This window comes from Lutra lutra, chromosome 3, assembly GCF_902655055.1.
Source record: "Lutra lutra chromosome 3, mLutLut1.2, whole genome shotgun sequence".
Lineage (NCBI taxonomy): Eukaryota > Metazoa > Chordata > Mammalia > Carnivora > Mustelidae > Lutra > Lutra lutra.
The window spans coordinates 99,108,101-99,135,236 of NC_062280.1; the positions used below are offsets into that span (position 1 = coordinate 99,108,101).

Below are 27,136 nucleotides of genomic sequence, written 5' to 3' on the forward strand. Positions count from 1 at the left end.
GCAGAGTCTGCTTGGGATTCTCTCTCCCTCTCATTCTGCCCCTCCCCCAATCCTCACATGCATGCATGCGCTCACTCCCTATCAAATAAATAAATAAATCTTTAAAAAATAATTGGGGAGAATTCAGTGTATCCTTGTAGTGAAAGTCATAACATATTTAAAGAAAAGTATAGAACTCATTTAAAAAATATATACAACTTACTGAGAGAAGTCAAGAATTTAATACAGAGATATACCATGTTCCTGAATGGGAAGACCAAATATTGCAAAGCTGATAATTCTTTCCAAAATAATTTAAAGGTTGAGTTAAATTTTAAAAGAAATAAAAACCAGTTGAATCATAGGAGGGGAATGAGGAAGACTTAGTAACATGAGTCTATAGATCATATAAAAACAAACAAAAAAAACAAGAAATGTTTGAAAGCAAGAGGAATAACAAGTGATGGCTTGCTGTATTAGATATTCAAATGGTATGAACGTGTAGTAATTAAAAGATTGTGGTTATGATTCTAGATTAGGTAAAACAATAAATAGTATAAGTCATCTGACAATAACCCTTACCATATTTAAGAGTTTAGTACTTATAAAAGAGATATCATATCAACAAGGAAACAAAGGCTGGATCTGTAAATGTTATGGAACAATTTTATCATTAGTTGAGAAGAAAATAAGATGCTTAACTGACAGCATAATGTAAATGTCATATGAATTAAAGAGGTAAGTGTACCAAAAAAGGGAATGGCAGTGTTATTAAACTTGAGGAAAACCGAAGTGACTATTTAATTGCTCTTGGGTGGGAATGGACTTTGTAATTATGAAATCAATGAAGAAAACCACAAAGGAAAAAGATTTATTTGACTTTCTAAACATTTAAAAGTTATGAACATGAATATATTACAAACAAAATTAAAGGATGGGAAAAGAGAAAATATCAGAACTAAAACAATTTTTGCTATCCTCAACATGTGAAGATTTAATATAACTTCATAATGGAGACATTGTGACAGGAATCTGGGCAAAGGATATGAGGAGACAATTCACAGAGCAGAAAATACCATTAGCTAAGAAACATAGGGAAAAAAATTAGCCTCCCGTGAAGTCAAAGAATGAAATGTGAAATCAAACAGGATGTTTTGCCTACAATATTGGCAACATGTTTAGATCATACCAATCGGTGTTGGAAAAGGAGCAGTGGTACTCCCATGCACTCCTAGAGAAGTGAAAATCAATAAAACCTTTCCAGAAGACCAAATGGTGATGTGTCTCAGGCATCTCTGAAAACATTCTGGGACTTTCACCCATTCATTCTATTTCACAGCTCCATCCCAAAGAAATAATCCATGATTTAAAATGAGATTTATGTTTAAGCATAGTCTTTGTAGGATTATTTTCAATAGCAAAAGTGAGACATGTTTAAATAATCTTTGTCATTATGTGGTGACAATGAGGGTGATTAGAATCTATTTCTAGGGCATTTTTGTGTATTGCTAGACTTTATAAAAATTTTCAATCCAAACACCTGTTAATTCTAAGGACCCAGATTACAGAAAATTACAAAAGTAAATTTAGAGAAATAAGTGAAATACTTTTTCCTGTTCAAATCAGGAACACCTGTTCTGAATATTCAGGTATATGCCATAATAAACTCTTGTGCATTCAGTAACTATGTTACCAAATAATTTTTCTTGGTATGGGAAAATATCCACTGTTTGAAGTGAGAAAAAATTATCATCAACAAAGGAACGTATGTACAATATATATTTTATAATTCTAGGAAGTGATACCAAATTAATGGTGGTTATCTATGGATTGTATATATTTTTTTAAGATTTTATTTATTTACTTGACAGAGAGAGATCACAAGTAGGCAGAGAGGGAGGCAGAGAGAGAAGGGGAAGCAAGCTCCCTTCTGAGTAGAGAGCCTGATGTGGGCCTCGATCCCAGGACCCTGAGATCATGACCTGAGCCAAAGGCAGAGGCTTAACCTACTGAGCCACCCAGGCGCCCCTGGGTTGTATAATTGTAAGCAGTTTTTATTTTCTTCAGACCTTTGTGTATATTTCACTTTTTTCTGAAAATGTCTTAGTAATTTTGAATCAGGGAAAATGAGAACTTCATTAATCTAGATCAGCATTTATTACCTCATTTGTTTCTTATTCTCAAAACTCTCCAAAGGATAGACATTGCTCATAGACGATGTATATTCTACCCATACCTGTTTCCTTCTCCATGAGATGAAAATGATGGTTGTGTAACATATTCATTTCATAAGGCTAGTATGAAGATAAATTGAGATGAAGATGAAAACATGTTTTGGAAATAAAATATGGTAAAGATATAATTAGTTCAAGTTTGTCAACATGTCTGTCCTCAAGTCAACACAATGACTATCAGGCTTGGGCCTGTGCCTCAGATTAAATAATAATGCCTAAAAAGTATTAGTTTAAAAATATATATATATCAACCTCTAGAACGTGCTATCCAGAACTTACTCTGGCATTGAGAGTATTCTCTAGCTGTACTCTCTGATATGGGAGCCATTTAGCCAAACAGCATTTGAAATGTAGCTGGTGAATGAGAAACTAAATTTTTAAATTCATTTAATTTAAAAATAAACAGTCGCAAGTGGCAAGTGACTGCAGCTCTTCAATGTGGAGACTGTGAGTCGGGCATCTTCTTCATTGCTTTCTGTGCATTTTCTCATTTGAACTTCACAACAACCAGGAACCCAGGCATTCTCCATACCCCACTTTATGGGTTTGGAAGCTACGTGGTAAGGAAGGTGGGTGACGTGGATAGGGTGAGAGCTCATAAGTTGTAGAGCCATCATTCACACCCACATGGGCAACGCCGGAGCCTGTGGCACGCATGACTCCATATTGCCTCCCACACCTAATGCAGGGCCTGCCACTTGACAGGTACACGCAAATGGAGGTGACCAATTACAGGGAAGTCGGGGAAGTTTATGGGGGGATAAGCAAGATGAAGACTCTGCCTTGTCCTTCCTTGGTGAATCCCCTCTGCATTGAATGCACTGCCATCCCTGCAGTTAGAATTCCCCCATCAGAATTTCCAGACCATGAGGGCAGCTTCTTGGTGGGACATCAGGGAGGGGTCTTAAGGCTACACACTTTTGTTGACTTGCTGGTTCCTCCTGAATCAAACTCTTCAAATGGAAAATATCACACAGCCAGAGTCCCAGACTGCACACAGGCCAGAAGGCATATTTGCTGAGTACATTTGAAATACTTGGGCAGCTTTTAATGTACTTTACAGGATGTGACAAATGAGTGTCTGTGTAAATCAATAAACCTTACTGTGAAGGGACTAATGGTTTTATGTGAAGAGCAGGCAACGCACGTGGAAACCAGTACCCTTGTTTCCTGTCAGTATTTTTAAAGTTCAGTGTCATAACTCTGTTCCCCTTGACCTTTATCAGCGATACCTAGCAGAGATTTGCGTTGCTGGTTGAGTTCTAAGTGGACATCTCACCTATCAGCCCTCGTTGGCTTTTCCCTCCATGCCTGATAAATGCCTCTTTCATACCTTCCCTTCTCTTGAATTGCTCATTTCTTAACCACGTCTTGATTGCTCTTTGAATAATAATTGACTTCTTCAGATTTAAGAATACTTCATTTCAGACGAATACAGGTGGTTTTTCTTTTTTACCTTGATGCTTTAAAATAAGTTTTATTATCATTGTGATGCACAGTAACAATCGCTTTTGTATGTGGGTGTTGGTAAGTGAAAAATCAATATGCAGAGAAATTCAGGAATCCTCAAATGCCCTGAAACTAAGACCTCAACTGCTAATAGAAAATGAGGACCTTTGGTTTTAAAAAAGCAAAATACATGTCACCTGGAAGTATGAATAAGTCTCATTTCTGCTCTCAAACATAAGAAGATGATCTAACATCATTATGGCTGAAACCCCGTGCTAGCATTTGCGAATGCAACCAGCCCCTTGCAAACCCCTGACATATACTTATATGCAATTAATGCACAGAGCAGCTCTGCTCTTTGCTCTTGTAAGGTAGTTCTTTATATAGTCCTGTCTTGATAGTATCCCAAAGCTACATTTTTCACAGATGGTAATTCTCAGACAGCTGAAAGAAATACAAAGAGGCTGTTTTTTTTTTTTTTCTAAGAGACTTTTAAGTATTTTTTCTGTTGCAAATGTATTATACTGACACAATCCTATTTCATTTTACATGTTGTTTACTTAATGCATTTCCACCCAGAGGTGAAACATTTAAGTGGGATTGCATTGTGGATATTATTTTGCTAATTAGCATCCAAATGCAGGACTCTGGTTATGTAAATACAACTCAGCCTTAATGTGAACAGTGTTTTCTGGAGCTAAAAAAGACAGCTCCAAGCCTGTGACGTGTTAACTGCCATCACACTAAAGCAGTTGTCTGATTAATTACGATGGTGTGAACTTGGTCGTGTTTTTGAGATGATGTTCCCTCCAGAGCAATTGACTAGATAATTGCGGCTCTGGCTGCCATGGGACCTGAGTGGAACTCAGCAGGTGTGAGACCTGAGCCTGGAGCTGTCTCAACCTGTCGGCACTTACTTGATCAAAGGGAACCTGCTCTGAGAAGGTGTCTCTTCAAGTAAATTGGGCACAAATCCCACTACCTTAAAGGATAAAATTAAGATTTACTTAATACTCTCAACTAACAGGACAAGTCATCCAGATGATCAGTGTAATGAGCAGAAAGGCAGAAAAAGAGAAAGGAGAGATCTCATTTTCTTGTCTGTAAATTGGAGACTGGGTTTGATGAAGTTGGGTTCTCTTTCAGCTCTGTTATTCTGGTGTCTGATACCAAGAGATGAATTATGACGGTTGGGTAGACAGTCATTATTTTACACCTCTGGGCTACAGTTCGCTTTATCGAGAAAATTGCACAGTTAAGACTTCACACCCCAGCCCCTTCAACTCTACAAGGTGCGTTCATGGCGCTGAAGGATCCGTGCCAGTAGAGGCTTGATGTCATTCATTCGTATGCATGAACATATATGCACACCCGCCTGCCACCCAGAGGACATTTGGCAAAGTGTGAACTTCGTTGTGAAAAGCAGGCAAAGGGCAGCTGGTATATATTGAGTAGAGGCCAAGGATGCTGCTCAACACCCTACAGTACAGAGGAGAGCCCCTCCACGACAAAAATCATCTACCCCAAAATGTTAGTTGTACAAAGTTGAGAGACTCTATTTTGTATATATGTTTTAGGGGGTTGTGTGTTTTGTGGGACTTTGGGTTTTTTGTTTGTTTGTTTGTTTTTTAGATTATTCAGTTTTCATGTTTTTGTTTTAAGTGGTTTTCTCCAAGGCCAAAATCAATGATCATTGGGATCACAAACATTATTTTGATTGGTTCACAAACCCAATCTTTTAGAACTGGAAAACAGAAAATGTTATACAAGTTGCAAAGGAAAGTATTCCTGGAATCCACTGACATGATAGCAAGAGGAAGTGGTGTGCATGTAACAGGTGTTAACACTTGGAACAGAGCTTGTAACTATTCCTTTCTAGACAATTCTGGGACCCTGGTACAGGCCCTTTATATATCACTGCTGAGTGCCTTCCACACAAAATAGGACTTCACAAAAGTCTCCTTAGACCTTAGTTTTGGGGCATTTGAATGGTTCCTATTCCTACAGGGCCAGCATATGCCATATGCACACACACACACACACACACACAGACTCACACTGCATGCACACACACGCACACTGCACACATACTGTCTCACTGTATAGACAAGTTCTTCATATAGAATTTGCTCTAACCAGATCAACAAGACATTGTTTTCCTCGCCATCTGTTGAGACATGGAAATAAGCTTTGCTGTGCACAGCCCTACATTTCATCTATGTTTGTCTTAATGAGGCTTCATTCTGGTTTGGTTACCCTTCTCTCTGATCAACAGATTGCATCAAAGTCTGGCTTAGATAAACGAGGCCAGCGAGGCTCTGTGAGTTCTGGCAGAAGTTGGCTGATCCTTTCAGGGACTCCAAGAAGGGGACAAATGGGGGCCATATATTTCAGAATTTTGTCAAAGGGATTGTTTGCACCATGACAGAAGTAGAAGTATGGTCCTCTTCATCATCTTTTAAGAATCTGTGATTTTATGATGATTTATATTTGGGTAATCACTCTATAAATTTCATTTAGAGCTGATTTTATAGCTGGAAAAGGCTCTGGGGATGATCTAGTCTAGCATGTTAATGAGGGGGAAAAATATAAAGTCAAGAGAGGTTAAGCAACTTGATCAATGCCATAGCAAGTAAATGTCAGAATTTGAAAGCATGTGTCCCTGGCCATTGTCTCTGCCACATCATGCTGCTGGAAAATGTTTTTATGAACCATCAAACTATAACTAAAAAATCCAGAATGCTTGATATCACACTATGCATATACTTTAAATATCTCTATGAGATGTCATCTAGGTATAAAATACCTCCTTAGCAGCATCACTGGGTAAGTACACAGTGTGCACGGAGATTCAGTATTATCTTGGTAAAGTGTGTGTAATTCAAACAGGAAAAAAGTCTTTTAATAAAATTGGTGGCTGCCAGCTTTCTAGCCTACATGTCTATTATTGTACCTGAGCTGAGCTGTAAGCTGAGGTGTTTACTCTTCTTTTATCCTAGCCCTCAAAAAGGAATTACATTTCAGTTCCCCTCATTTTGTATCACCCCAGGGTCCCAACTGCTTAAAAATATCTGCCAACTCCCACCCACTCACCCACACAAAGCAACCCAGGAAATTTTAAAAGCTAGAATGAAAGGGATTAGGGTAGTATATAAATGTGTTAGCTCTCTTCTTTCCTCACCATTTTCAAAGCAAAGCGTGCTGCTTGCCAGTTCTCTAAAGAGAAGCAGAAAATCATGCCACCACCCCCTTTTAGCTCTTGGACTTGGAAACAGGCAATGAGGTTTCTACAAGGGTATTCACGTTAGCATGACATTTGGGAGTTCAGGATGGGAAGATGTTTACTGTAGTGGTTTAGAATACTTGTGATTTGGTCAGGTCTGTGCAACCTGAAGACAGTCACTAAATCTCTTGGAGCCTCAGGCTGCTTGTCTGTGAAATGGAGATAACAACAGACTCTCCATAGGAAGATGAAGTATATTAAATGCTGGGCACTGAGCCTGGCTCATGGTAATCATCAGTGTGTGATAACTGCCATTGTCACTGTCATTATTTTGTACAGCTCCCTTGCTCTTCTCCATCCCAGCTACAGCAATGACTCCAGCCCTGGCTTAAAATAGACCCATGCGTCCAACTCCTGGATAGACTTTTTCCAGCTGTTACGTTCAGATCTCAAATATACAGAACTGAACTCATTATGTCTTCAAAATGGATTATTTTGAAAACTGCCAGAAATTCAAGGGTAACTCCTCTCTCATGTCCGGATCTTACTTAGTTTTTTAGTAACCCTGGTGGAAATTTCTAAACACTAAATGACAGAAGGAAGTCAAGGGGTTTCACAGGTCCTCGTAAATGCCACCTAAAAACCACACCCAGACTAAATTGTATTTAGACACCATAGTGCCTGTTGTGTTCCATCCTTGCAGAAAAGCTTTGAGTGTTTGAGAACAGCTGTTGCCCACTCATGTTGGAAACAGATGAAAGTGGGGAGCAGGGCTGAAGTCGCTTTCCATTGTTTCTCTGCTATCCATCTGCTCCACCAATGTGGAAGGACATTTGTCCTGCGTGGAAAATCCAGAGGTTATGCTTAATCATTAAACTGAACCACAGTCTTCCTAAAGCTTGCTATCTTTTCCTTGTGGTGTCTTAGGCAAAGGGACACCATTCTTCCCTAAAGACAGTAGAAACAGTTAGTGTGAGACACTGGCATGGCTGAACAAAAGAATTCCGTGAAAACATGCAAACAATGGAAGAAAGGCGAGCGGGATCAAGGTGACTGCTGGCAAACCATGTTTAGGAACAAGGCTTATGTGTTTGTTGTGGTTTCTTCTTTTCCAAAGCAAGGGGGGGGACGCATTATGTAGGAAGGCAATAGACTTTTTCCTAAAAATCTCCCATAATACTCTATATCTCACATTGTTCTCAACTCTACTAAAGACTTTAGCACCCTCTCAAAGACTTGAGATTAAAAAAACTTCATGACATCTTCACATCTCAGCTCTCTTTCTCATCCAGCTTGTGCTTAGGAGCTGGCGAATCTGTTTGAATTGTCTCTCGAATGCATGTCTTTCTCCCCCTAGTTGATGTCAGGCGGGTCATCCTTGACAGGGATGCTGTAGTCACATGTTTTCTCCTTTCTCTAACTTCCCCTTAAGGCCCCTCAATCACAGGAGCTGTGGTTAGTTCGTAAAAATACGCATTTGTTCACATCCCTTCAACCTGACTCTGGCTCCTTCCACCTCTATGTCCTCATTCCTAATTAGGGGGTTCCTAATTGGGGGTTCCTCAAGCCCACTGAGGCCCTTCAAGAACTCCCTTATCCTTGAGTCCCACCTACTGCTCTATTACTTATTTGTGGGTTTGTGTGTGTGTGTGAATCATAGTTATAGAAATGAGTAGGAATGTGTATTGACAGTTAAGAATGATAAAGCAAAGAAATTGAATAACTGCCACTCGGTCAACAAATGAAATATTGCCAATAACCCAGGGCCCCTCATGGGCTCCTCTCTTATCATACCTTCCTTTTTCCCTACTGGAGGTAATAATTAATCTGATTTCTGTAATCGTCATTTCTTTGCTTTTTGAAAAAAAAATAGAGTTTTATTTTTTATATATGTATTTCTAAACCATATAATTTAACTTTTCCAGTTTTTAAACTCTGCATATGAAATCATGTTGGAGGATTATGTGTGTATGCGTGCGTGTAGCTATGTATATATATGGTTGACTTTAAGCAACACAGAGGTTGGGGTACCAACCCCTTGCACAGTTGAAATTCTGCATATAACTTTTGGATCCCCAAAAGCTTAGCTACTAGTAGCCTACTGTTCACCAGAAGCCTTACCAATAACATAAGCAGTCAATTAACACAGATTCCATATATTCAATGTATTATTTACTATATTCTTACAATAAGGTAACCTAGAGAAAAGAAAATGTTAAGGAAATCATAGGAAAAAATGTACTGCATTTATCAATAAAAATCTGCAAACAAGCAGACTTGTGCAGTTCAAACCCATGTTGTTCAAGGGTCAGCTGTGTACACACACACACACACACACACACACATGTTTAAGTATACATCCTACTTCTTTTCCTCAGGGCTGTTGTTGCAAGATTCATCCATGTTATACATGTAACTCTTTTTTATTTCTATGTAGCATTGTGTCATATAAATTCACAAATTATTCATTGTAATGTTAATCTTCATGTGAATTATTTCACTAGGGGAGCTGATAAGAGTAAAGCTTCTGTGAATACATGTTTATGACCAATTCACAGGCTTCTATGGTTAATGTACCTAGAAATGGCATTGCTGGGTCACAGGTGTGAGTATCTTCTCCTTCAGTAGGTTATGCCAAACTGTCCTAAAATGGGTATACTGATTTATACTTCCACCAGTGTTATCTGAAAGTGTCTGTTGCTCCAACATTGGCCATATAGAATTTTTCCACGGGAGCCTGTGTGTGTGTGTGTGTGTGTGTGTGTGTGTGTGTGTGTAATGGTATATCTTTGTAGTTTTACTTTGCAATTTTTTTTTTAAAGATTTTTTATTTATGTATTTGACAGAGAGAGATCACAAGTAGACGGAGAGGCAGGCAGAGAGAGAGAGAGAGAGGAAAGCAGGCTTCTTGCTGAGCAGAGAGCCCGATGTGGGACTCGATCCCAGGACCCTGAGATCATGACCTGAGCCGAAGACAGCGGCTTAACCCACTGAGCCACCCAGGCGCCCCTTACTTTGCAATTTTAAGTAACTTCCTCTTTGGGGTAAAATGATTCATAGAACACAGATATATGTGCTTGTTTCCTTCCCAGTTGTCTTTCAGTTCCTGTGTAGCTCAGAGGTCAAGAGTCCTATTCCTGAAGAAATTCCCAGTCAGTTCCTCAGCCTGAATCACCTGCTTCTTGGTAGAGGGGGACAAATACTTATTCCTCAAGTATTTTGAAGAACAAAATATAAATAAATATAGTCTGAGAAATGTCTAAGAGACCAGGTGTTCATCCTCCTCTACTAAGAAGGGGGCAATTCAGTTTGAAGGAATTTCTTGAAAGGCATGATTTGCTATCTCAGAAGAACGTCTTGGAGTGGGGGGTGGGGGGGTAAAGTATGTGCAAAGGTTGCTTTTGCTCAGAATTTTAGAGTATCTGAATTGTTGACTCTGTCATGGTTGGAAAACACGTGTTACATCTTGAGCTCAAATATGTAATTTATTGAATTGCTGAGGTTTTCAGTTTTAATAGGAATAATTTGACAGGGCTATTAAATGTTTGGAATAATGAAATGTTTGTATCCCTCTTTAAAAGCACACACTTGTCTGACATACACATTTTCACTTCCCTGAATCCACACAACTCTGACTCTCAAACGTCGGTCTTTTGCAGGCTGAATGCATCCGTGTTCCTCTTCCAGCTGGTGTGGGGTTGGAATGTGGCCAGAGAAGGGGGTTGGTGAAAGAGTCGCGGGGGAGGGGTGGTCAGGCAAACTTACCTTTAGCAAGTGCAGAGATGAAGGAAAGAGCCCCATTAAATGAGGGAGGACGAGGGCGCCTGGGTGGCTCAGTGGTTAAAGCCTCTGCCTTCAGCTCAGGTCATGATCTCAGGGTCCTGGGATCGAGTCCCACATCGGGCTCTCTGCTCAGCAGGGAGCCTGCCTTCCCCCTCTCTCTCTGCCTGACTCTCTGCCTACTTGTGACCTGTCAATAAATTAAAAAAAAATAAATTTAAAAAAATAAATAAATAAATAAATGAGGGAGGACGAGCGTGTGCTAATAGCTTCATGACACTTTATCCTTGAGTTTCTGAAACTAAATTGTATAAACAGAACTTAGGAAGAGGGCAGAAGTGGGAATGGCATTCAGCTGAGGCCTGACGGTCACCACTGAGTCAAGTAGGTTCCTGAATGAAATGACAAGCAGAGCACTATCAGTTAACCTTTTGAATCAGCAGATACAAATGGACATACTTACACCACTGGAGAGCTGTTCCCAAGCCCTTTGGTAGAGTGGAATCATGGTGAGCAGTAGCAAGCTCATACCAGCTTTGGATATCTAATTGTTATTTTTTCAAAAATTTTGTGCACCTGTCCTTAAACACAGTAATTATTAGTTGAATTCTATAGGTAACATTTACAGGAGAAAATAGGACACACTCAACACTCATCACTTCCTGATTATTTTACAACACTTTACTGTTTGTTTTCCATTAGTTTCAGATGTACAACATAGGGATTGGACAGCTCTGCATATGAGGCTCACCACAGGCATATCAACCATCTGTCGCCATAGAACAGTATTACAGTGCCATTGACTGTACTCCTGTGCTGTACCCTTCATCTCTGGGACTTACTCCATCGCTGGAAGCCTGTACCTGCTAACCCACCCCCTGTCAGTCGCCAGTATGTTCTCTATATGTATGGGTTTGGTTTTGCTTTTGTTTCTTTGTTTCTTCATTTTGTTATGTTAGATTCTACATATGAGCGAAATCAGAGATCTTTCTCTGACTTAGTGCATTTAGCATTATACCGTCTAGATCTATGTACATTATCTCAAATGGCTGAGGAATAGTTCATTGTGCATCTAGACCGTACCTTCTGTACCCATCCATGTATCAATGGACATTTAGGCTGCTTCCATAATTTGACTGTTGTAATTAGTGCTGTAATAAACATGGGGATATATCGATCCTTTTGAATCAGAAATTACAGAAGACTCCAAAGCGGGGCTCTTCCCATTCCAGAGAACAGATCGTTAAACATTTGCCAGCACACTCCCAGAGAGGAGCTGGTTGTTTTGCTGAGGTGAGAACGTGGTCCCCCTGCCAGGAGGTTGTACGTAGCTCTTGACTCAGTACCCCGAGCCACTGGCTCCCCTGTTTCTGCCTCCGCCTGGCTCGGTTACTCCCTGTCAGGATGAAGGGTTTAGCTGGACTTCTCTGTTACTGCTGATGGGATCGGGTATAGGGCTGGGGGTATGGTCAGCAGCTGTGGTGATGTGCTGACATGTCATGCCTGTGGCCTTTCCAGTGGCAAAGGTTTGAAAGTAAGTTTGAGTAGAATCAGGAAGCAGAATCTCGGATGCATAAAACAGGAGTGTTTATCCCCCTAACCAATTAGTATTTCTTTTTATAATCCTACCTCAGGTGTAGAGCCCTGAGAAGTAAGAATTATATATGGAAAGGGTCAGAATTACAAGTGGTCTGGGTACCCTTTGGTGTCCCGGGCAGTGTAGGGTATGGGAAGAACATCTCCTGTCTTCCCTGAGCAGAGGCGGGGTGGGGGTACGCCAACCACCCTGCACCACGTGTGGTGGGTGCTCTAACCCAGGGCCGGCAGGGTCCTGTGGAGCATGAGAACAGGCACCTGGCTCAGTGGCATCCACAAGGCAGACAGATGACTATTTTGTGTGTACCGGTTGGGAACTGTGAGCGGCACATTGTTCTTTTCAATGAGCCTAAGATATGGTGGAGACGATCATGATCATGGCCTTCCAGGAAATTCTATGGAATTTCTATGGAAATTCTATGGAGGTGACCTTCCATAGGCGATCACTTGTGATATGATTTCAAGGTGGAGATGCCCTTTTCAGACCGTCCTACACCCCTGCAAACCTGCCCACTTTCTAATTCCTACAATGCTACAATTAAAGATTTACTCCTTAATCCTCTCTTAAAATGCAAATCCTCTTAGTGCTCTACTTATCAGCTTTGAATCTTAATGTGAATGAAGTTGGGGGTGTCTCTCAGAGAGCAGGGTTTTCTGTAGTGGAGGGTAGGAGATAAATGGGTACCAGCAAGCGGAAGTGAGGAGAGGGGAGAGAGGGGTGGGGAACGGAGAAGGGAAGGCTGTAGGTGAAAGGAGCCAGGCCAGAAGCTGAACAATATATGAGGCTGTTGAAAATACCCAGGTGTGGGTCACCTGGATGGCTCAGTCGGTTGAGCATCTGACTCTCCATTTTGGCTCAGGACAAGATCTCAGGATCCTGGGGTTGAGCCCCATGTCAGGCTCCATGCTGGGGGGCAGATCTGCTTGAGATTCTCTCCCTCTGCTCCTCCCCACACTTTCTCTTTCTCTCTCTCTCTCTCTCTCTCAAAACTGAATAAATCTTAAAAAAATAAAAAAATACCCAGGTGTGAGGGCCCAGGTTACTCTTCTCTTGGCTGGAATCTCTGCTGCCCACAGGACACACCCTGGCTGACACCTCTCCCCCAGCTAAGCCCGTGAGCTGCCCAGGTTCAGATGGGAGTTGTTGTACAAAGGACAGAAGGAAACGAACATTGATCGAATCCTATAATGGGCCAGGCTCCATGTTAGATGTGTTTTATTTTACATTCATCACGCCATTCAACATCAAAAGAGCGATGGGTATTTATTATCCTCTCGTTCACCAAGGAGAAGACAGACTTAGAGCCCGAGTGACTTGCCTGAGGTCCTGGCAGGGGAGAGGCAGCACCAAGATCCAAATAAACACTTACCTGACTTCAAAGGCCAGGCCTCCTGCTATTAAAAAACAAAAATAAAAAGGAAATTTAAAAAGCACATTATTAGAATCTCGTATTTTCCTCTAGGATGATACACCCTTCTTATCTCTCCTCCTACCTACCGACTCCACACAGGGATTTCCTTCCTGTATATCCCAGTAGGCAAGAAAATTATCGAGATTTTTTTTTTTCTGTTTCTGTTGTGAAAGCATTACCTTTTATTATTTTTCAGATATAATACAATATCTAAGTAATACTTTCCAAATCCCACATGTATTTTCCTATTCTACATGGACACACACACCCACATACACACACAGACACAGAGACACACACTGACATATCCGCTCAGGGACTCTTCTCCCCGCCGCCAACCCAGTGAGAATCACTGAGGTCTGAGGAGAAAGATGGACTCATAAACTGAGTAAGGATAGTGAAATTCAAAATTGTATGTTTTATTCTCGATGAAGTGAGAATCTTTATGGTAAGTGCTCTATGCAAAGTATGCAGGTGGTACGTCATGGAAGCAGAGAACATGCACCATTCGACCTCAAGAGATTGGTGAAGGCTTCCTGGTAGAGAGAACAACATGGCGGCCACCTCCAGTTCCAGAGAAGCACTAAGAAACTCCTGAGCAGTTCAGAGGGTGGGGGTGGCAGAGGGTAAGAACTGCCTTCATTCTGAAATCAATCCGTATCTGGGACACTGGTTCTCAGAACGGGGTTCCCAGACCTGTAGCATCAGCATCACCTGGGAACTTGTCAGAGATGCAAATTCACAGGTCCTTCCCTAGATGTGCTGTGTCCAAACCTATGGGGTCTACCATTCCAATCTAACAAGCATACCGAGTAATCGTGATGCACACCCAAGTTTGCAAACACCTGGCCTTAAGCCCCACCTAAGTATTTAAATTCAGAAAGTACACAGAAGTCTCACCATAAAACATTTTCTATTTCTACTTCTTCAAAAAGGAACCTGTGGCCGGGTCTGCATAACCTATTGTCGTTGTAGGGGATCCTGAACTCCTTGAACCAGGGATATCTTTTTATTTCAGCTTGAAGTTCTAGGCCAGTACTTAGTGGGCATCCCTAGGGTTTGTTGAGCGCAAGAACAAGGACATTCTGTTGCTCTATCTGCATGTATGGACACACAGGTGTCCATGTTTATTCCTGTGGGGCTGGACACAGCTTGCAACTATTTCCTGTATTTTTTTTAGGATGACAGAATTTGCCTCCGAGCTGTACAGGAGCCCTAGACACTGCCTGGGTATAGAGTTCTTAAATACAGTCAGAGGGAAACGTCCCTTAGCCACCTATTCCTTACACAGCCACTACGGTGACCAGATGTGTTTAGGTGAATGATACAGACTGCATCAGTTTCATCAGAGGGTGGTGATGGGAAGGAGACTCCATATCTAGGTCTAGTTCTTGGTGTCCTTCGTACTCCAGTTCCTACCACTCTGCTAAATTAAAATGTGCCTACTTGGATGACATACTTAGCCCTTCCTTTGGTGTTTTATCCTCCTAGTGTTTTTAGACAGCTTTCAAAATAGAACAGATGACAGTATAATTAGGGGTATTTGGGACATACGTGTGTTTTGCTTGGAAGGCTATATGTGAAGTTCCTTGGCCCACAGACTGAAGTTGCTAGCCTGACTGTAGTCAGTAAGGAAATTATTTAGCTAGAGTGCCACCCTGCTTCAGGGTGGCAGCCATAATGGAGGACACTTTCCCATCTGTGAGGCCAAACCATGATTTCTTACCCTTATTCTGGCTTATCTACCTTTACTGAAATGAAAGGTTTTCAGCAAGCTGGGAAGATGTCATTTTGAAAAAGATCAGGTTTTGCAACAGTGGTAGCCATAGGGATGCATCCTTTGTAATTACTGTAGATTCCTTTTTTCTTTTTTCCCCTCCTTTTTCCACCTTCTTTCTTCCAGACCATTCTACCCCTGCTCAATTTCTACCACTTTGATTTGCATGCCATGAGATTGTTCTTGTTCATCGTTCTTGAACCCCAGGTTTTCTCTGCAGTGGATATTTACCAGTGCCTGACATTATTCATTTTCATAATGATTTGACAATGTCTACACCCAGGGTTTGAGCAGGGTGACATAATTTATTTCTGATTGCTAATACAAGTCAGATGTCATTTCCTTGGCATTTTGTTCAAAATCATATTATTTTTATTCATTCCAATGAGGACTTCTTGAGTAGGCTTAGTCAAACATCAAGTTACCTCTTCAGGAAATATCTTTCCTATCTCACATAAAATTAGTTTTTTTTTTTTTTTCTCTAATCCTATTGCATGATGGCTTTCAATGTGAGGCATTAATTTGTGTCCTGTACTAGGTTTTTTCCTTCTTTGAGGTAGCCTTTATGTTTTATATATCTTTGTAACCTCCCCGGCATGCTATTTGGAAGACAGCGAGAGCTCAACAACTGAATGCATGCCTGGAAGAAATGATGTTCTAGCTTATCGCCTAAATATGTCCATTCCACTTATCTATTGCTCTGTAAGCTTTGAGGCCTAAAATGACTGTTTTATTCTCCTAACAATTTTGTGGGTCATAAATGTAAAAAGGACATAACTGGATTCATCTCCAGTCCAGGTGGTGTCAGCTAGAGTTAGGAGATCCATTTCCAAGATGACTTCTTTATTCTTATGTCTGGGCTGTACCTCTCCACATGGTGTCTCATCCTCCAGGGCCTCTCCATGGGGCTTGGATCTGATACCACCTCAAGATACCAGCCTTCTCACATGGCAGCTCAAGACACCAAGAGCTAGTGTTCTGAGAGGCCAAGGTAGAAGTGAAAAATCTCATGGTCTAGCCTTGGAAGTCCTCAAAATGGCACTTCAGCCACATTATTTTGGTCATGCAAGTCAATAAGGCCAGCCCAGAGTCAAGGAGATAAATCATAAAGCATTTGCAGCCATCTTTAATCTACCGTTATGATAATACTAGTGATGAATGAAATTAACACTCTTAGGTAAGGAGCAAAAACTGAACTTCTCATACTGCTCATTATAGAGAAGTAACTTAAAATATTCTGCCAGTTGTCAACATGCATCAGATGATGCATACTGGGTTTTTTCTTTTGAAAACTATAGACAGCATAATAATAAATTGGCATGTGCAGAGTAAAAATTATTTAATTTCCCACTTGGTTACAAAATATTATCAAAAAGGTAAATCAGGATATATTCATAAGTATGTGTATGACCAGCACTGGAGGACATAGGTAAAAGTGCCTAACATACAACTTGTGCAAACTCATTAATATTAAGTATATATAAATATGAAAAGGTTTAGTTTCTACCCAAAACTCTAGTAAAAATGCACAAGGTTAAAAATTTCTCTTTTGAAAAAAAGGCATATAATGCTTGATCCCTACCTCAAAGGTTTATAGTTTAACTGGAGAAGACTAATAATATTCATAAAACCAATAATATCAATTGAGGGTACTATAACTGTGAAAATGTATGATCTCTCCTTTTGGTAGAGTTCAAACCAATGAACATAGGAGGTAAAGAGGAATTTAAAAATCACTATTTGGTAACTATCACTGTAATACATGTTTTAGGCAAAAAAAAAACTATAAAATGGATTCTAAAATGAATGGGCAAAGTATGGGTATTTAGATATTTGCATAATCTCAAAGACTTTGGATAGTTACATATTTTCAGAAAAAAAATGATTATAAAGGGAAATACTTTAATGTAACCATGAGGCAACATCAAACAAACTCAAATTGAAGGACACTCTACAAAATACCTGGCCTGTATTCTTGAGAAATGTCAAAGTCATGAAAGACAAAAGAACTCTTCCATGTTATGGGAGACTAAAGAGAAATGATCATTTTAAATGCAGCTCTGAGAACCTGCAGTTGATCCTGGACGTGATAAGGACATTAGAAGGATAATTGGTGAAATTTGAACAAGGTCTGTAGAGTGGATTAGGTTCATTCTTGAATTTGAAAAGTACACTGTGGTTATGTAACATTAATTTGTGTATTAAGGGGCAAAAGGCTATCGTGTCTGAACTTTACTTTCAAAAAAAAATTTAATCATCTCTGATTATAAATAGGTATAAAACAAATGATCAAATAAGTGTGGTAAAAAGGTAAACTCTGAGGAATTGGAGGAAAGGTGAGGGGGATTCTTTGTAAAGGTTTCCAAATATTTTTGTACATCTGAAATTACTTAAAATTTAATATATCCCCCCATTTTAGTTTTTTGGGTTCAGATTTGAGCCAGACCACAAAAAATGAGTGGAATTTAGAAGGGTCAATAGGGAAGCAGAGCATATCCCAGGCTCCCTCAGCAGAACAAGAGGTGCAGCCTTGGGAACCAGAGCTGGGGCTTTCTGAGAGACCTCTTCAAGTCAGGGACATGGCCCAACTTGAGAGACGCTGAATTCTCTCAAGTCGCAAACAAAGGAAGATGGATGTTGGATGGATAAGTGGGAACAGAGTACAGGCGGTGAAAGCCTTGAATGAAGTAATTACTGCAGAGGGAACTCTTGTGTAGGACTGTTCTAACTTTGGTCTGTGAAAAAGGATGTTTTATTAATCCATTCAGACCACTACAACAAAATACCGTGGAATGGGTAGCTTATGAACAATGAAAATTTATTTCTTCACAGTTCTGGAGACCTGGAAGTCCAAGATCAAGCCTGATCAAGATCTGGTGTGGGCCCTCTTTCTGGCTCATAGCCAGCACCTTTTCACTGTGTCCTCACAGGGTGGAAGGGAGCTAGGAAGCTTTCCGGAGCCTCTTTTATATAAATCTAATCCCACTTTTGAGGATCCAGCCTTCATGTCCTAATCACCCCCAAAGCACCCCCCCTCTCCTAACACCATCACATCAGGCAATAAGATTTCATCATATGAATTCCAGGGCAACACAGACATTCAACCATGGGGGATGTATTAAGCAAATTCATGGTATAGAGAGATCTTAGATCTAATTAGCATTTAGAGAATTCATGTGCAACAGTGATTTAGAAGCATGAGTCCTTTCAGTAATTTGTAAGCTCTGGCTAGAATTTATTCACAGAGCAAGACCTCTGAGAAACATAGTTCCTTTTTTTTTTTTTTTTAAATTTCTTTATTTGACAGCAAGAGAACACAAGTAGGCAGAGAGGCAGGCAGAGAGAGAGGGGAAGCAGGCTTCCCACTGAGTAGAGAGCCTGATGTGGGGCTTGATCCCAGGACCCTGAGATCATGACCTGAGCCAGAGGCAGAGGCTTAACCCATGAGCCACCCAGGTACCCCCATAGTTCCTTTTATTTTTTTTTTTTAAGATTTTATTTATTTGACAGAGAGAGATTACAAGTAGGCAGAAAGGCAGGCAGAGAGAGAGGAGGAAGCAGGCTCCCTGAGAAGTAGAGAGCCCAATGTGGGGCTCAATCCCAGGACCCCGGGATCATGACCTGAGCCGAAGACAGAGGCTTTAACCCACTGAGCCACCCAGGCACCTCCCCCCATAGTTCCTTTTAAATAAAGGTTCACTTTGACCCACTCTCCATGGCGAACCAAAACAATATGGATTTACTCTATGAAGGTGCTCGGTTTTATAAAGATGTGTGAGAACATTAGAGATGAAATCAGGAACATATTTAAATCCCAGCAACTGGAAGTCGTGAAGAAACCACACTAAGCTCTAAATCAGGGACTTGGTCTAGCAAAAGTTTTTGGTCGTTGTAGAAGACAAAGCTGAACACAGAGACCCACTGTTACATTTAGCCTGCACTCTCTAATTACATCCTCTGGGTATACTGATTTAATAACATAATTTCTTGAAGTAGAAAAGACCTGTGTTGTCATTCCCGTAATTCTCAATAGTGACACCTACTTCTTCTCTTTTCCTCTTACCCTTGTCCTTTTTCATTCTTGCCATAAAATGATTTACTGTTTCTTTAAATCACATTTAATTAAGGTTTGTTTTCATCCTCCATTTGTTTTTTCCCCTGTTGCCTTGTGTTGGTAGCAGGTAAATCCTGAATTTCTAATAAATGCAAATGGATTAAAGAAGATCACGAGTTCAAGATTATTTTAACTTCACTGGCATAATTGTTAATATCTCTGTTGTCCCCTGGGATATGTAGGATTACATCAATTAAATTGGTCTCTACAACTGAACACATTAACCATAACTGTGACAACTAGTGTCTTCCCCAGCACCCTTTAGGTGTTTAATTTGCTTGCCTGTAATAGATTGTCAGAGCAGTAAACGTGAGGCAAGTAATGTAAGTGGTATAATGATGGTAATTATCTGAATGGATCGATTGTAGTGTTATTGCAACATGATATCATGAGTAGGAGCGAGATAGAGACATCCCATATAAATTCCCATTTTCAGCTTTATTTCCTTACACATTTTTTCCAAGACATTTAAAGTGAAAACAATGTAACTGGCGTTGCCATTCTCTCCTTTATCTCTTCCCATTATCCTTTGTGCTGTTGCCTTCCTGAAACCAGCAGACCCCATGCGAGCTCAATTTCTCTGAAGAAAGCAACGACTTTATAGAAATGGAATTCCAGCAGTTCCCCTGTGATTCACGATATCCAAATATTTGAACTGGAAGTCACTTTGTAGATTGGCTAGGCTCTTCCCTTCATTTATTGCCTAAGGAACTGTGAACCTGGCAAGCTTAAATGACTTGCTAAAGGTATTGCCAGGTAGCCTGCAACCATGGGGCTAGAAAATGGAGTCCGTCCTCCCGCCTGGGCTGAGGGAGGACTGGAGAGGTTACACCAGCCGCAGGTATGAAAGAGGTTCAGTGTGACAGACGACAGCCATCTCTGAAGGAAACAGCGACAAGCAGTAAGGAAACAGCTTTCAGTTGAGTGTTGGAGAGTGGGGGTTGGAGGTGGGAAGGAAGAGAAGAAACAGTCCAGGGATAACCAATATTGAGTAAGTCCAAACAACCGATCCGCCTGAGGATAGCATCGCTGGGTTGCGTGGGAGATGTCTGCCCATGACCAGAATGGAAAGAACATCGCAGGATCCGGCCCGAGGGACGGAAGTATTTGGGTGGATGCTGAAACAGGGACCAGGTCAGAGGAAAGAAGTCAAAGCCAAGTATTGGAACTGGTACCTGAAGAAGAAACGGGTTGAATCCTGGGATGTGAACCAGGAATAGGTCAAGAGGATCCAACAGTGGCAGGAGCACTCCCCAAAAGACTTCTGCTAGCAATTTCCCTCAACTTTCCCCGCATTTTCATTTGATCACTTCATCTGAGTTTCATTGTAGATGAAAATAACAAACTGGCCTCAATCTGGAGCTTTTTAGACACCTGTCAGAGAAAATATTGCAGCATCAGAGGCACAAATAAAACCACATACAACCCATACCTTCTGCGTTACCAGAAAATGGAACATTAGAACTTCAAATCACTATTCAGTAGAGGACACCAAACACCCACAGAGCTGTGGTTATAAGCCTGTGTGTCCTAGGAGAGGGTGGTGGCAGAGTGTGGGGACAAAGCACTCCTCATATTGACCACAAATGGAGACTCGATGTGCCCAGTGCTGTCTGTGTATGCAGGGCAGGGCTTGAAAGTGGGGGGGGGGCAATCTCAGAGAAGCAAGGTTTCTGGGGAGAAGGAAGCAAGGAGAGAAGAAGAGGTGCCATTGGAATATCTGGTTCTGCGAAGAAAAGGAAGAAGGAAAATTTTAGGATGCTAGAGAAATATAAGACCAACGTCCTCCAATCATCATGTGGTAAAGACACTAAAACAAGAGTAGGAACAGGGTGCATGAACAGTGAAACACGCTGATAAAGTAGAAAAGAATGTGACAAGAGGACTGGTAGGAAGAAGAACTGAGGGGAAAAGTGATTGTGGCACATGTAATTGGAGGGAGTCGACGAACGTGATTTTAACTAGATAGTAACAATAAAGTAAGACCCCAAAGGGAATAATAAACACTATTAACCTGCAAAAGGTGGAGGGGACTGGAGGAGAAGTAGGAGAGGAAGTGACACTTCACTGAGTGTCTCTTTAGTATAGTGTTGACTTTGGGAATCATATTAATATTTTCTATATTCAGAAATTTAGATGACATATACAAGAAGAGGAGAAATTAAATCTGAGTACTGTCAGAAGCAAATGAGCTGAACTGCACAAAGGAATAAATAGCATAATGACAAAGATGGGTGACAGTTACCAACCTACTAACTTTTGAACATAGCATCATTACTGTGTACCCACATTCTAAAGGAAAAACACATTACAAACTCTTCTTACTACTGTTTCCCATACAGCAGCAATCTTGCATGCACTGTGGGATTGAGTAAATGAGTGAATGTATGGCTGCCTGTGTTCTTTTTTTTTTTTTTTTTAAGATTTTTATTTATTTATTTGTCAGAGAGACTCAGTGAGAGAGGGAACACAAGCATGGGGAGTGAGAGAGGGAGAAGCAGGCTTCCTGCTAAGCAGGGAGCCCTATGTGGGGCTCGATCCCAGGACCCTAGGATCAGGACCCGAGCCGAAGGCAGATGCTTAACACCTGAGCCACCGTGGCGCCCCGGCTGCCTGTGTTCTTACAGTGGAAGAGGAAGACACATATGAAATGAGGGAGGCAAAGAAGAGTTCTGTAGGGGCTGGAGAGAGAGAGTGTGTGTGTGTGTGTATGTGTGTGTGTAGGTATAGTGAGAAGAGAAAGACAGAGACCCTTTCACTGAAAGGGACTGGAAGAAATGACCTCTCACTGGCATCCACTAATAACCAGATCTTTTTTTCCAATTATCATTCCCCAACTAAAAGCAAGCAGGATTTCTTGGAAAAAAGGCTGATTTCAGGAATGGCATAAAGAAAAAGCAAAGTGGGCTTGGAACATTTCCCTGAGCCTAAAAAAAGTTCTTTTCAAGGTGATGAAAACAGTCAAAAGGACACAGGTTATAGACATTCACCTTTCCAAAGCTGGGATAACTTGAGCATCATAATACATATGGTAATGACTTAGAACCCTTTCAGTAATATAAGAATCCATGGATTCATACTGATAAGTAATAAATAGGAAAAGCATTTTCTTATGATAGAATGTAAATTCATAAATGTATGTGGAATAATGGAGTGAGAAGTCACCATGTGCAACTGTAGGAATCATTGATTCAGGTAAGATTCATCAGTGGTTGCTAAAATGAAAGTTTGATGAAAATATGATATTTTCATAGTCTAAAAACATCTCTGCACAATTTATTAAGTACAAAAGGAAAGTAGCTTTGGAGTGGAGAGATTTGTCAGACCCCACCTTAACCAAGTGGTCAAAGCTAACATGTCCAGTAATGGATACATGGACATGATATAATTCTTATAGGATGCACTGAGAAGGACCCAACATCCGTCATGTGCTACTCCTGCCAAGTGTGCAGAAGGAAACTTGAAACAAACCCTAAGTAAGGGACATTCCACAAAATAATTGGCCTTTACTCTTCCAAGAAAGAAAAAGAAGAAGGGGAAGGAGAGTAAGAGAAAGGAAGGAAGGAAACAAAAAAATGAAAACAGAAAAAGAAATTAATAGCATGAAAGATGAAGGACTGTTCTGGAACTTTCCAGCATCCTATACGAATGACAAATAGATGCAGGAGGTGCCTGACCCTGGATGGGTTTCAGGACTGAAAAAAAATCGCTGTGATGACACTATTGGGACAATGGATGAATTGGAATAGGTACTGAAGATCAGACTGGTGTTGTATCAATTTCCTGAATTTGACAATGATACTGTGGTTGTGTAAAACAATGCTTTTGTTATTAGGAAATATACACAGAAGTATTTAGGGATAAAGGGCCTCACGTCTGCAGCTCCCTTTCAAGTTGCAGGGGGAAACGATGAAAGAAAAAGAGAATGATCTAGTGATCTCTCAAGTGTGGCAAAATGTTAACACCTGGTAAATCTGAGGAAAGGGAATGTGGGAGTTCTTTATACTACTCTTTCAAATCATCTGCAAGTTTGAAATTATTTCCAAAGAGGAAGTTTTTGGTGTTTGTTTGTTTGTTTTTCTTTTTTTTTTAAGATTATTTATTTATTTGACAGAAATCACAAGTAGGCAGAGAGGCAGACAGAGAGAGAGGAGGAAGCAGGCTCCCTGCCAAGCAGAGAGCCCGATGTGGGACTCGATCCCAGGACCCTGGGATCATGACCTGAGCCAAAGGCAGAGGCTCAACCCCCTGAGCCACCCAGGTGCCCCTGTTTGTTTTTTTCTTAAATAGGAAGAAACTATAAGGAGAAAAGAGGGGTGTGCTCACTGCTGCAGCTTTGGGAAGGGTTAACTTGCCCAGCTCAGGACTCAGAGGAGGCCAGTACTAGCTGTAGGGGACGCAGATCACCCATGGGGAGGGCAGTTCCCATGTCACCATTTCATGCTTCTTCTAAAACCTAATATGCTTATACCAGTGTCTTTTCCTCCTTGTTGTTCCACTAGTAACCAGGTAACCATATTCAACCTCGTCTCCTCTAATAACCTATTTGCCATTCAGATAGCTACCTGGCTCTGAGGAGCAGGAAAGCTGTAGTTTTTATAAAGGGGGAGCGGATACTCAAGTGTAGCTCGATTCTTAAATTTCTCGTTATATTCTTATGCTTAATAGCCATTGATTAACAAGGAAAACAACATGCTTGGTTTGCATCTGGAACTTTGCTCTCATGAATTTACCTGAGATTCTTTTCTATGGCCTGAATAAATATTGGGCTGTGAAACTGTAGCAGGTCTTAATGAAGTGGATTGAAGCATTTCTTACATTTACATTTTCATAGAATGAAATAAACATGGTAATCTTTTTACAGAACACACTCACATCGGGCCATGATTTGATTTGCTACCTGTTCAGAATATCAAGTCTTGCATTTCTCTAAATGGTAATACACTTTTGTGAACAAGCTGATAAGACAGAAGTCATCCCTGAGATATTTATAATAGCACTTAGAGCAAAGTTGTCAAAGATTCTTCTAAAAGATTGTTTTGGATCCTGAGGAGATATATTTAGTAACTGTATTGAGTAAGTTGTCACCCAACACAACGTTTCATTGATTTATTTGTATTATTTTTGTATCTCACTGCAGGCAGAGAATTCAGCGTTGGCTTTGGAAAATGAAAATCAAAGGGAACAGTATGAGCGATGTCTTGACGAGGTAAGCAGACTGGAACAGTTCTTCACAAAATGCTGGACCTTTTAGGAATGCCTTGGTCAGATCTAATCTGTTAGCAGCCTCCGCAGAATGTTAGCATTTTGTCCTCCAAAGGAAGGTTGCAAACATGTATGTGGACGTTGAGAAGGAAAGTCAGTCTCTCTCCCCCTTCCTCTCCCTATTCCCTCCTCTCCCTATTTTATTGTACAGGCATCTGGAAATTTCTTTTGGCTATTACTTAATATTCTTGGGGCACAGTTGGGGCATGCTTCACTGTATGATAAATTCCTTCTGTCCAGTAAGGGTGAGCCCCAGCCTGTGAACGAGAAAAGCCATGTCAAGGCACACTGCATCTCCAATTGGATGCTGTTTCTGAAAAAGCAAATCCTTGATAGAGTGGGTGGGGATGATGTTCACAGGTAGCAGCCAGAAGGGGGAAAAAAAAAAAAAAACAGTAGATTGAGAACAAGCCAAGAAGAGAAAGGGAAGTGAGGAAGAAAATGTGAGCAGAATGGGAAAAGACAGAGCCACACGCGTGAGTAAACTCAAGAAATATTATTTGATGATAATGAAGAGATGAAGGTGAAGATGGTGGGCGTTTCTGAGCTCCTGGGAGGTGAGGGGAAATTTGAAGTGTGTGCAGGGCCCTCGTTCTCCTCAACCATTCCTCTCACGCTCTGTGAGGAATCCTACCATCAGTCTCAGTGCGCAGTAACACCCAGGAAGGACTGGCCATTCGCCTCACTGCTGAGCTCTCATCTGGGGGTTTTGTTGGTGATTAGAGTTATTACTTTAATGAGATGACTTTCTGAGTCATCTGTCCAAAACCCTAAAACTTGCACATATCTGTCTAGTTTTCTTAGGAGTTGTTTTGAAATAGCTGACCCAGGTTTTCAGAAAATAAGCACAACTACATTTTATCATGTTTTATTACCTTACCAGGGGAAACTACTATATAGATCTTCAGTCTTTTTCTCCTCACTAACAATTAAGAAAACCTTTTCCAGAAAACTCTTGATCTTTCCTCCCCTCCCCTGCACTGTCCCAGAAGGCGATGGATTACACTATGAAGAACACAGCTTCAAATCCCCCTTATGACATCGTCACTGCCACATATACCTCTCCCCTCCTTCCAAAAGGGGAAGCAGTGTCTCTCCCCAGAGCTGCAGCTGTGACCAGGAGTTTCCTACACCAGGGGTTCTGAAAATGTAACCCCTGAGCTGACAGCATCAGCCTCACCTGGAAAGTTGTTGGAAATGCACGTTCTGAGGTCCTACCCTAGACATTCCACAGAAGGAACTCTGGGAGTGGGCATGAGGGTCTGTGTGTTTGCAGGCTCTCCAGGTGAGAGTTTGAGAGCCACTGTCCTTGTACTATGGACCACTTTGCCTTACAGTTACACTCGTGTAGTTGAAGAATACTCAGCATGTTTCCAGAAAGTTACTTACCTGTTTAATATTTCTAGTCATATATCAGTTAGTCAAGCAAAGTGGTATTTGCAGTGCTCTGCCCTCTCAGGACTTAAAAAGACTCAGAATAATCTTTGCAATGCCCAAAGTCAAAAGAATAGCTGAAATAAGTTGATATAAGAGGGGAACGATGACTCAGTCTAGTAAGACCAGTTCAGCACTTCTCAATCCCATCCCCCAGGCTCTTGGTCCAATCAAAGTTTAGGGTAAGAAAGACCAAATAGATCCAAAGATATTGAAAGGAACAAATATTTTTCTTGGGTCATAAGTATTGATCAGCAAAGTTTCACTTTAGCGTCATGTGTGGAAATTCTAATGAGGTCGAATCTGTATTCAGAAGTTAAATTTATGTGGGTCACACCACAGGAAGCTCTTATGTGTCACAATTCTCCCACAGGTCATCCCTCCTCATCAGTCCAAAAGCTCACAGCCTTTCTTTTGTGGAAACTCCTTGTTTTCCATATGCTCCCTCCCTACGCCTGCATTCGGAAGGTTTCATCAGAGTGTGTTGGGTCAAACATAATTTTTGCATCCACAGAATAATTTCACATAGAGTTTCGACTGAAGACAGAATGTTCAGAGAGAAAGCGCACATCCCCCTGATCTTAATTGCAAAAATTAACTGCTGCCAGAGAGGTGATTTGCAGCTCAGAACCACCTCTGAACGGTACAAATGTTTTGCATTCATGATACTGGCCCCTGATTACACATGCCAGTTGTTTTGTAACTAATTGCATGAGGGTAGACAATCATTTCTATGCATTATAAGAGAGCACTCTCAAAGGGGTAGTTGAGTGGAGTAATAATGCCAACTGGAAATTCTTTTCAAGACTTTTTAGACTAATTAGACAAACTAACAAGGTAAGGGCTCATGTAAGTTATTTCCTTGCTATAGTC

At 40.9% G+C, this 27,136-nt stretch overlaps 1 protein-coding gene across 1 annotated transcript in view; it reads left to right on the top strand.

The window, feature by feature from the left end:
• NCKAP5 (NCK associated protein 5) overlaps positions 1-27,136 on the top strand; it is a 915,059-nt gene that overhangs the window by 672,938 nt on the left and 214,985 nt on the right. The window contains 1 exon segment of the mRNA XM_047722528.1: positions 24,705-24,773. Coding sequence (XP_047578484.1) covers positions 24,705-24,773 — 69 coding nt within the window.